This window comes from Schistocerca americana, chromosome 6 (assembly GCF_021461395.2).
Source record: "Schistocerca americana isolate TAMUIC-IGC-003095 chromosome 6, iqSchAmer2.1, whole genome shotgun sequence".
In the NCBI taxonomy this organism is placed as follows: domain Eukaryota; kingdom Metazoa; phylum Arthropoda; class Insecta; order Orthoptera; family Acrididae; genus Schistocerca; species Schistocerca americana.
In genome coordinates, this window is record NC_060124.1 from 145,509,656 (window position 1) to 145,522,286 (window position 12,631).

At 38.1% G+C, this 12,631-nt stretch overlaps 1 protein-coding gene across 2 annotated transcripts in view; it reads right to left on the reverse strand.

Annotated features, from left to right (window-relative positions):
- LOC124619645 overlaps positions 1-12,631 on the reverse strand; it is a 214,271-nt gene that overhangs the window by 21,896 nt on the left and 179,744 nt on the right. For both annotated transcript variants that reach the window (XM_047146173.1, XM_047146174.1), the window contains exon 8: positions 6,357-6,488. In XM_047146173.1, the coding sequence (XP_047002129.1) occupies positions 6,357-6,488 (132 nt within the window). The remainder of the gene's footprint in view (positions 1-6,356; positions 6,489-12,631) is intronic.

Sequence of the window (12,631 nt, forward strand, 5' to 3'; positions counted from 1 at the left end):
TCTAGGTGGAAAGAAGACAAATGAGGGTACTGGGGCTGCATGGCTGTCCCCTTATGCCTTAGCAATAGATATGCTCTTGATTTACAACAGTATATTCAAGCCAGCACAGGATTCTCCTAGAAAGTCTGGAGAAACACTGATGGATATTGGGAACACCAAAGTTAGGCACGTAGTAAAGTTCCTGTATTAATGAATATAGCTATCCTTACACACAGGGTGCGAACACGGTTCACAGTTTCTGACTTTCTACCAGAACCAGTCACAGTCCTCTGGTTTGGAGCCATGTGGAAGGTATAAAGCACAAGCACGAACAATTTTTTTATAATCTCTGATGTGGATTTCTTGTTGTTCACTATTTGGTAGAACCAACTGCAGAGCTCACCCTCCCCTTCCTCTTGCCCCTACCACCTCAAAAGGTCAGCCTTATACCACAGAGAAAGCAGCTAGTTCCTATGCTTGGTGATTAATTATATGCTGTAATTGGAGGAAGGAGTGGACTACCCACGTTAAATGTGAAGAACAGCATTCATCCTTGCAGATCAGAAAGAGACTATGTTAATTTGGTACTATTTGACTGCAGAAACATCTACAATAAGATTCAGAATTATAATCCATTAACAGTAATGAAACCCAAATAGGGCGCTGAAATGAAAATTTGGTGAAACTGAAGTGATCATTATGATCAGCAGTGATATCTTAAATTCAGATTGGTGACAGGCTAGATGTCAATGATAGTGGCATATTTATTGCAATAGAGAATGTGATAATATCTAGTAAGATTATCACAGATTCTGAATGTGAAATAATTTATGTGAAGGTGAGCATCAAAGTAGCATCATAAATGGTAATTGGGTTCTTTTATACACCACTCGGCTCAAGAACTATAGTGGCAGAATGTTTAAGAGAAACTGAAGTATACTGTGTTAAATTTTTTGGTAAGCTTTTGTGACATATGTAGAGGGAGATTTCATTTTTTTCAGCTATGGGACATTGCCGTAACTGAAATGAATGCCAGGGATAGCGATTTGATTGAGATTGTTTTTAATGTCTTTTCTGAAAATAACTTTGAGTAGTTAATTAGAGCAGTTTCTTAGAATTCCTGGTAACTATCAGACCAGAATTTTTGTTACAGTGACCATACAACTTATGTCTGTTACAGAGGTAAAAATGAATGTTTAGAAAGGTAGGATCTTTTTGTCTTCAGGGATAAGAAACATTCAGCTCTTGAAATAAAGAGGTAGTGGACAAAATTTAACAGCATTGCACAATGCATTGTAGGCACTTGTGTGCAGAGCAATTTGTGAGGGATTAGAAGGATCCTACATGGCTCAGTAGCCATATTAAATGCTGCCACAAAAGCAAATTGAGCTTCAACACAAATTTAACTGAAGTCAAAGCCCTGTTGACACACAGAAGCTGAGCAAAAGCAAAACGATCTTAACAGAGAAATGTAAAAAGTGTCTAATGATTCTGGTAATAATGTTTTGTTAACTGATATGAGCAGAATCCTAAGAGGTTTTGTTCTTACGTGAAGTCAATAAACCAATGAAAGTGATACATACAGTTACTTAGTGAGCAGACTGGCACTGAAGTTCGTATTAGTTAAATTATTTGCATGTTCCATGGACCATAACTGTGTTCTCTCAGGCACAATGTGAAATGAGCCAGTTTCACAATTACAATACACATTTTATTTGAAAAATATAGTATTCGATACTCCACAGAGGCAGCTGTAAAGAAGATAAAACAATAGTTTTTGTTTAAAGGTATTTTGGTTATCTATTACATTTGTCTCATCAGTGGGTAGGTGGTCAAAGATTTTATAGCTGAATACCACACACTTCTGTGTCACACTAAGCCTGAGTAATGGATAGTGTTATTGGCTCCTCTCTCTAGAATTGTACTTATGTATGTTACTGTCATTTTTTAACTGTGATGTTTGTTGACAATAAATTTCATAGAGGAGTAAATCTGATGTGAGGCTGTTGTTAGTATGATGAACTTTATAAGAGTTGTCTACAAGAGCCACTAGAGTGGACACCATATATTATCCTTATTACAGCTCCTTTGCAACAACACTTCTTTCCTCAATGCTGAGTTATCAAGAACACAATAACAAAACACATTAGTGAATGAATATAGAAAATCTACGTAACTTCTTCAATTTTCATTTAAAAATGTTATGTCATCCATAATGCAAAAATTGCATAGCTTACCCTTTTAAGGAAACCCGAAACTTGTGACTACCAGTTCAAGTTCTTTTTAACATAAAACACTGAAGACTGTACAATATTCTGATTCATTTATTGATGTACCCACATGTATTTTTTATAATGGAGGCTACAATAATTTTCATGTAGATGACACCTATCATGGTGCTGTTGACCATTATAACAGGTGCCACAGAAGCCAGGTGGAATTGCCCTGTTACGCAATAGTGCCCCCACTTGCCTATGTCCACGACACATTTTGAGCTGACATTCCCAGGATGATGGCATATCTAGACATAACCATCGATATGATATGATAAGACATGTGGTCCATCTGACCAAGTGACACATTCCCATTGACTGATGGTCTAATTTCAATTATCAAGCCCACAGCAACCATAACTGATAATGTTACTGACAAGGGGAGGCCGCCAGTTGTGAAATTCAGATTCGATTCATACTGGACATAATAAAAGCTCATTGCCAGAGGTGTAATGTGTCAAAGCACCAAGATGCACTTCTCAGTTGTCGAGAAAATCGACAGTTAAAAGAAACCATTGCAGTGAAATGCTCTCAATGATTAATAATTTTCTACAGCGTTGTGGCGCAGTGGTAAGCGCTCGGGTTCATAGTCCGAAGGTCGCCGGATCGAATCTCGCGCCATGCAGCATTTTTTTTATTATTTGTTTTTAGTAATTCAAATGTGTGAAAATTCCTGGCAATCAGTTGCAACAATTATGCATATAATAAGATGATGAAAGTCGTTTGTCGTGGAAAAATAATACTTGAAATAAAACACAATATCAGAGATAATATTCAAGTGGATACAATTTATTGAAAAGTTCGGTATATACTCGCACATAATTAACAATTAGTGACGAGAAGTAGCTGGAGTATCGCACGAACCAGAGTGATAGTTATCATAGAAACATGGAAAGCAGAAAGCAGCACGACATCGAGCGCATCATCGATTTCATTAATGTCTATCAGTTCCTCAACATGAACGAGGGTGTTTTCGGCGAGCATTTGCAGCGTATTCTGGAACATTTCTTCCCCAATTATCATGGCTTCTTCGTTGACTGATGATGACGGTTCTGCTGCGATGCGATTACTGTTACGAAGGAGGCTTTCAAAATACACCACCGCATCTTTCAGTTGTTGTTTCGCCACTTCACTGTATATAGAATCTTCTTCGATCACATCACTTTCATGCGAAGGGCCCGGATTACTCTCTAATTGTACCGCCTCCATTTTTCCGTTTGTTTAACAGGGTGTACTGAAGCTCTCACATACACACTGATATTCGACGATGTTATAAGTTGCGCTAGGGACCGCATCTACCTTCTTTCGAAGTTAGCAGGCAACTACGCTGTTATGCGGCGGCTCGTTTCTGCCCATTCAACATCTGTCCTTCAAGTGTAACGAGCGAGTAACGGAGTTTATATTTCATACCTGCCACAGCAAATTTGTGTTCGTGGGGTCTCTATTCTAATTCGAACGTTTGACTTACACTATACGTATTCGTTTCGGAATATCGTTTCTATGTCTTCCGTTAACTACACGTGGTAAACATTATGAAGACAATTAATAACATTTGTGAAATACAACTTTGTTTGCGGAAAACATAATGATGTTCGAAGTCGCCAGTTTTTCCACGTCAAACCACTTTCAACAACTTATTGTATGCATAATTATTGCAACTGATTGCCGGGAATTTATATATATATATGTGTGTGTATATACATTTGAATTACAAAAAACAAATAATAAAAAAAGTTGCATGGCGCGAGATTCGATCCTGCGACCTTTGGATTATGAACCCGAGCGCTTACCACTGCGCCACGACGCTGTAGAAAATTATCAATCGCAGAGAGTATTTCACCGCAACGGTTTCTTTTAACTGTCGATTTTCTCGACAACGGCTGATAAGTGCATCTTGGTGCTTTGCCACATTACACCTCTGGCCATGAGCTTTTATTGTGTGCAGTATGAATCAAATCTGAATTTCACAATTGGCGGCCTCCCCTTGTGAGTAAACATAAGAACACATAGGTGTTACTTTCCACACAACCTGCCATGTACAACTGGTACCTGATGACCCAGCAGACCCACCACACAACTTTGCCCTGTGCAGTCACTCTGTTGCCAGACGCCTACAGCTGATGCTGCCTGACATCAATGCAATGCAGTAAGGAGGGCACCATGATTGCTGGACACAGCCGGCACAATTTCATATCTGCCAAATCATGTGATGCCACCCACTCCATGGTATCCATATGCTAAACAGACTTCATAGGATTGCTGCCTGCAGTCAAATGCTGAGTTTTCATTCCAAGTAAATGACAAGTCTATGATGCAGTGCTCCCAGACCAAGACAACGCCAGTGCATCACTGATTGGGACAACGGTGAGCATGACTGATTCTCACCTTGCAGAGTTACCTATGGTGACAGGCTGCGTGCTTTCTCTCACACTTTGTAGAACTATACTCAATGCTTAATAATTATTCTTATTAGATAAGGCCAATCTCTTGTGTTCTTTCATAGAGAATTGGTATTCCCTTGTTCATGTTTTCTTGCTGCTTTCTTATAGAAATAAATTTCTATTGTTCCATGCTATCTGGGTATCTACTTCTTTCCTGTGTGCACCATCCTACAACAGAGCCCCATGTTCAACAATGTGCTCTGAAAAGTAGCAAAATGCTTGTGCTGGCATCAGCATAGCATTCTTTGTGAGCTGTGAGTAATCCACAAACTGGTGAGTACTGAGGAGGCATCAGAAGGGTGAGAGTATGTGAGATGAAAATCCTGAATATGAAATTGGTTATTGCGTATCAAAAACAAAGAAACAAGAATTCTGAATGATACTCATAGATCTGTGAATCTGAATGTAGTCCAATACTGTTCCAAATTTGGGAGGAGATGAGTTTGGATAGAAAATCCAGTTAATTTTTTACACAGACCTTAAGCAATATGACATCCAAAGTCAAGTTCAGAGGATAGCTTTCAGTGTCCTTTACAATTTAAATGGAGTCAGTCAGGGAATCTGCTTTGTTCTGTAATTGTGTCCTTCATCAAATGGTCTGGTAATGGTGACAAGTAATGTAAGGAGTGAGTGGAATATGACTGGACTTCTGGGGAAAAAAAAGAATATTGGCAATTTGTCTGGAAACTGGAGACAATATTGTGATATTACCAGAATCATTAAAAGAGGCAACTAACCAAACCATGCAACTACAGAGGCAAGCCACTAAAATAACATACATATCTCCATCAAGAAGATACAGTATATGGACAAATATCAAAACAGATTCAAGTTGGATGACAAGAGAATGTGGGAAAATTAAGCAGGCAGAGAGACTCAAATACTTGCACATATAAATAAGATGAAGTTAGCATGCACTCTATGAACATCCACAATAAGAAGAATCTTTTGACCAACATAAATATGAGTCATAACCAGACAGTGATCAGCCCTGAAGCCTTATACACAGCAGAAAGTTTAAAACTTGTGGCAATCAGGTTACCTAAGAGGCTAGACCTTGTGAAACAGAGGATTCTCAGAAAGCCTTCGAAAAACAGGAGACTGTCAATAAAGAAGGTGAATGAACCAGGAATTGTTTACTAACATAAAGATAATAATGTCAAGCACTGTCAAGAGAAGAGGTTAACGTGCCAGATAATATACTTTCTTGTAATTAAGAGGACCAAAGTACACAGGATCCAACAGGTGTTATGGGATCTGGAAGAAATGGGAATACAGGAAACATAGATTTACAAACAAGGTGACTTACAAATCAAAACTTCAGACAGCCATAGCTCTCCAGGAGAGAATTACATCCAGTACAAAATCAACATGCACAGAACAGTGAAGGAGTTGCAAGGATAAGAACAAATGTGTTTTGTGAAATATAGAATTCGAGTCAAGTTGTATACAGACACAATAATTATGAGTCAGTGTACAGAGTCAAAAATAGGAAGTAGCTCTTTGTCATTTCTTTACTACACTATTGTTCAAACTATGCAGAAACTAAAATGTACTAACATAAGAAGCAACTGCAGACACCTATAACTACAAATGATACATTTCCAAACCGTAGTACAAGATGTAAGTAGTACACAACTACATGAAATGTTCCTTGACCTACCTGATTTAATTAGTTCTGATGGAGTCTGATCAGATTCACAGTTTCTCATATTTCCTTGGTCTTTCTGTATATTTCTTCCTGGTTCACTATTCTCTGGATTGATAATACCATAGACTGTTTGTTCTTTTTCATCTAAGGGAGAGAAATTGTAAATCATTTATTTTTACCATAAAACTAACAACTAAATTAGTCTCCCTTAAAGATGAGGTTACAGACTTACACGCACTGGAATGTCGCAAAAAATCTAGAATTTAGAATACAAGTTTGGTATTTCATAAAAATAATTTCATAGTTCACATTTTAGATTTAAAATCCCAGGTTGTTAATTTGTTCATTCTTGATGATTTTGTTAAGAACTCATTGACACCTTTTATTCTGAATACTGGAGAGAGAACAACAAATGACATGATAGGGAAAGGAGACCACATTTGGTTGTCTGGCTGTGTTCAGGGCAGTATTGTCAGTACTTAGTGGTTATATAACAGCTTGTAATTTTATTTCTTGTGGAAGTGTTCAGATTTATCACTGTTACTGTCATCTGAAAGCTACTAGACCTAATTTTTATTTTCTAGCTTTTTCTCTTTTTTTGGTGATTAATTTTAGTAGTGTAGCGTCACACTAATAACAGTGCAACAAGAACGAGAATGTAGCTCTTGATGTTGGAGTCCCATCAGTTATGCTCTGACTTCTTGGGTTAGCACATTCTTTTGTGGGTGTCTTTTCTTTTTTTTTTCTTTTTCTTTTTTACAATTCTGTATAATAAAGAATGGTTAGGCAATAAGCTAGTTGTGTGAAAAGAAACTAGGGAAACTGGTCACTGTCTAGAAGTAGCTGTAAGCCATATTGGCTACAGCTGACATATTTCAGGCTTTTTCCCTGAGGTGAAAGCTGAGGCACTTTTGGCACTTCTAAAACCTGATGCTACTGAGCATAATCTGACATGTTTCTCCTCACTTGAGGATTACCAGCAGGATATTGAAATTTTGCATACCTGTAAGTGGAAGACTGAGCCTGTACCCCTATTCCTTAGTAACAGAAATGAAGTGGTTCTTCCTATTCTCAACAGATCATCGAAGCCCACATGGGATTTTCCTACAAAGTTCTGACAAACATAGAGATTCATTAGGTACACTGGAAATGGAGTCCCAAAGGAAAATAGCAGAAATATCAGAAAAGAAGGTCAGTCTGCACTCACCGTAGGATACCTCACCTAAGATATGAAAAAATGGTCTGTTGAATGCACTGGGTGCGGCCAGCTATAAATCATAGCTCAGGTTAGCACAAATGATACCTGCCATTAGATCCTGGGGCGATCTTCAGTTCCTTTAGGCAGATCGCCGTATTAGCAAGGACACCTAGCCTCACACATGGGGTGGAAACATGTTCACAATTTCCACCTTAGAACCAGTAACAACCAAGGTCCTCTGGTTTGGAGCCAAATAGGCATAAACCAAAAGCTTACGCAATTTTTTGTGACTCTCTGGTGTGAATTTATTGATGTCAACTATGGATTAAGAGAACTGTAAAGGTCCCCATTCACTTTATTCTTGCACCCTCCCCTCAATAGGTCAGGAATCCATCACACAGGAAGCAGAAACTTCCTATACTTGATGATGGTTTGCTTACCATAATTGTGAAGAGGAGTAGATTACCCATGTTACATAACTGCAGAGATCCACATTCTTCCTTGAAGAACAGCAAGAGAAAATATAAATGTGATACTAGTTAACTTCAGAAGCATCTAGGGTAACACCTCAGTATTATTTTAGTCCATTAAAGGTAATAAGGTCCATGCACTACTAGCAATAGAAAAAAGAAGAAAAGCTCCTTTGTTTTGGTCTCATACAGGTCTACCAGGAATGACTGGCCAACTTGTCATCCTCTGCCAGTGGTGTCATTTGAATAAAGTATGAAAGGATGTGAGGCTAGTACACTGCTCTCACGGCAGTTGTCAGTTTTGCACATCTGGAAGCTGCTACTTCTGACTGAAGTAGCTCCACAATTTGCATCACTAGGTTCTGTGGAACACGTTCCAGTCCTCCCACCAAGGAAGAATCCTAGCAGTACCTTGAATAGAACCTGGGCCCACGGCATCACAGTTATCTATATTGATCACTCAGCTACATAGGTGGGCACTAACAACAGAGAACTGGATGAAATTGGAAGTGAACAGCAAGGAAATCTTAAATTCACATTGGAAAATATATAACATGGATAGGTCATATGCCAAAGGTAGCAGGGTATTCACTGCTGTAGATAATATCATAATATCTGGTAACATTATCACAGCTTCTGAATGTGACATAGTCCAGGCATAGGCGAGCTCAGAAGTGGGGCAAAAATGGTAAATGGATGCTTTTATGGACCACTAGTTTTGGGAATTCGAATGGCAGAATGTATAAGAAAATAATTTCCTGATCCTGCTACTGTAAGACACGTACAGGGAGATTTCTATTTTTCAGATGTAGAATAGGACACTGGCATAATTAAATTAAGTGCCAGGGATAGGGATTACAGTGAGATTGTTTTGAATGTCTTTTTTTGCAAATTAACAGTGTTGCTACTCACCATATTGCACCGATGCTAAGTCGCAGATAGGCATAACAAAAAGACTGTCAGAAAATGAGCTTTTGGCCAATGAGGCCTTTGTTGGAGATGACACACACACACACACACACACACACACACACACACACACACAGTCTCTGGTTGCTAAGTGTGATCTCAGCACCCAGAGACTATGGTTTTGTGCGTGCGAGTTGTGTTCGATGAAAGCCTTGTCTGCCAAAAGCTTATTTTTTGTTTTTGGCAGTCTCTTTGTTATGCTTATCTGCAACTCAGCATCTCCACTATATGGTGTTTAGCAACTATCCTTTTCATAATACTGTTACATTCCGTCCTGGATTTTCCATTGTTGTTTTTTGAAAACTACTTTGAGCAGTTGGTTAGAGTATCAGTTTGTGAGGGCAGTGTGTTAGAGCTCCTAATAAACAAGTAGACACTATTTGTGATCATATGGCCATTGTAGCATAAACAACTACAGGAGTAAAAAGGAATGATAAGAAAAATAAGAAAAATATGTACTCAGAAAATGTGACAAGAAACAGATTCCACATTATTTGAGCAGACACCATCTACTACGCATCTGTGGAAGACAAAGATGTAGTGGATAACCTTAGAGGTGTTGAACAATACACTGTAGACTAGTGCATGTCAAGCAATGTGTGAGGCATAAGAAGGAATCACTGTGGCTAAATAGCCACATTAGAAGCTGCCATAAAAGCAAAGAGAGCTACATCACAAATTTACCTGAAGTCATAACCTTGTGGAGAAACAAAAGCTGAAGAAAACCTAAATGAGCATAAAGAGATCAATGCAAAAACCATTCAGTCAATATGAGGGTAAAATTTTTTTGACTGATCTGCAAGAATTCTAAGAGGTTTTGTTCTTATGTAAAGTCAGTAAACAGATTAAAGTGACACATGCAGTTGTTTAGTGATTACAATGTCACTGAAGTTTGTTTTACTTTACATGTTCCATGGATTATGATTGAGTCCTCTGGATGTGATGTGAAACAGACCAGTTATAACACACTTTCTCCACAAAAAATATGGAGAAATGCTACTCCAGAGATAGTGCTCAAGCAGATAAAATAACAGTTTTTGTTTAAAGTTAATCTGATGATCTATTAAATTCGTTACATCAGTGAGTAGGTGGTCACAGATTTTCATGATCAAATACCTCACACATCTGCACCACACTACGCTCAAGTAATGTATAATATTAATGGCTTCTCCATCTAGAATTGTATTCATGAACATTACTGCTGTTTTTGAACTGTGGTTCTTTGTTGACAAAACCTTCATCCAGGAGTACATCTGCTCTGAAGTGGTTGTTAGTATGACCAACGATAGAAGAGCTGTCTACCAGAGGCTCTACAATGGACACCATATACTTTATTACCTTATTACATGCTTCTGTGCCACAAACACTTTTTCTTTTCTCAGTCACGAATTACTCAAGAATATGAAGCTCAAAAACATTAATGAATGAAAACAAGAAAACTAAATCAACTTTTGAAATTTTCTTTAAAAAAATCTGATATTATCCATAATGCAAAAATGGCAGACCTTGAACCTGTAATATGTAATACGTAACTTATAATTCATGTTCTTATTAATATAAAAACTAAAAAATTTACAATGTTCTGTTTCACTTATTGTTTTACCTGATGCATTATTTCTAATAGTGTCCACAATAATGTTCTTGTGGTCAACAACAGTCAGGGTGCCTTTGATCGCTATCAAAAGTGACATGAAAGTTTACGCAAAATTCTCCTACAGCATACTACTACTCTCACTGGCCTGTGTCTGTGGGGCATGTACATGCTACGAGCAAACATTCACCAGGGTATCAGCTTACCTGGGCACAACCACTGACATGATGTAACAAGAAATGTGATTCATCCAACCAGTTGACATGCTTCCACTGATCCACAGTGTTATATTGATGATCCTATGCCCTATGGAATCAGAAGTCTTGTGTCATCATGTGAATACTAAGGGGTCATCTTCTGCTGAGGCCCATGTTAATGTGTGCTTAATGGTGTGATCTAAAACACTGCTTTACAGAGCAGGCGAGCCTTCTATCTTCACAGTCTATGATGAGGTGTGGACAACCAATACCTTGTCACATCTTCATAGTTTCACCATGTTTCATCCACTTTTGATAGATGCTCACAACAGTAACACAACAAGAGCTGACTAACCTTGCAATTTCCAGATGCTGTACAATTATGAATTCAGTATATAGAGTGAAACATGGGGTTTAACTATCTGTTGCCTTTCTTCCCCAACTATAGGATGAAGCTTTTTCCTCCAGCTACTGCTAGACAGCATGGTTTTCAAGATTGGTAACAAATGGTGAAGCACACTGTTAGCCCAATGTGGTATGATTTCTGCCAATTCAGCTCTAAGAAGGCAAGAGGATGAAAAATTGTTGTGATTCATGTTGCTTTGTGCAGTAAGAACAGTACATTGTAGTAATAACTAATGAACATAAATCACAGCCATGACTCTGTTGACAAATGCAACTCTGCTAGTTTGTATTTCAAAATTAATCCATGGAGATAATATGAAACTAATTTTAAGTTAATAGTATTTGTGACACAGAGGCTATAAAGAACTGTCCAGCAGGAAGAAAATTTGAGCTCACAGAAGCAAATTTTTGTAGGTGGGTCATGTGAAGAATAAAATATTGATCACTGGTTCTACAAACCGAGCTTTCTGCAGAGCGAATCCGGAAAGGTTTCATGAAATGGAACAGCAGGTTGTCAGCAGACCAAATCAGGGAAGGTTTCAAGAAATGGAACAGCAGGTTGTTAAGTATGTGCAAGAGAAATGCTATTAAGATTTCCCAATTAGTTGAGACATTATCCTAATGAAACTGCTTGAGAATAAGACGAATTTTTCAACTACAAGTGTCACAAATTTCAAAACAAGTACAAAATGCTGCATGACAATGAACAGGGTGAAACTTATGTTATGATGCAGAATAGCACTAGCTCAGTGACTTCCTGTGACTTTTGATGAAAAACTACTTGCATACCAGAACTACACAAGCTGTCTCAAAAAAAAAAAAAAAAAAAAAAAAAAAAAAAAAAAAAAAAAAAAAAAAAAAAAAAAAAAAAAAAAATTACAATAGGTAGTAACTGCATTTGGTAGATCTTAACATACTTTGCAATAAGAAAATGGTTTGTAAATGTGATTAGTCACAATACATTAAAAATAAAACTTTCACAAGGAGTCTCCTAAAAAAAGTGGGACTCTCTTATGATTCAGGGTCATCTTATTGTTGGGTAAATACATGACATGTTTCTACTGATCTGGAGTCCAGTTCAATAATCCTGTAACTTCTGCAATTGTGTCCGCAGCTCACGGTCCTGCGGTAGCATTCTCGCTTTCCACACACGGGGTCCCGGGTTCGATTCCCGGCGGGGTCAGGGATTTTTCTCTGCCTCGAGATGACTGGGTGTTGTGTGTCTTTCATCATCATTGAATCACAAGTTGCCGATGTGGCGTCAGCTAAAAAGGACTTGCAATTTCGCCGACCAAACACCCTGCATGGGGTCTCCTGGCCAACAATGCCGTACGATCATTTCATTTCATTTCTGCAATTGTAACTGAAGATGATTGGTCAACATGTGAAATTTAAGAGATCATCTACTATGAAGTTGGTTGTTCAAAAATGTGTACTTAATGCTGTGCTCTGAAACA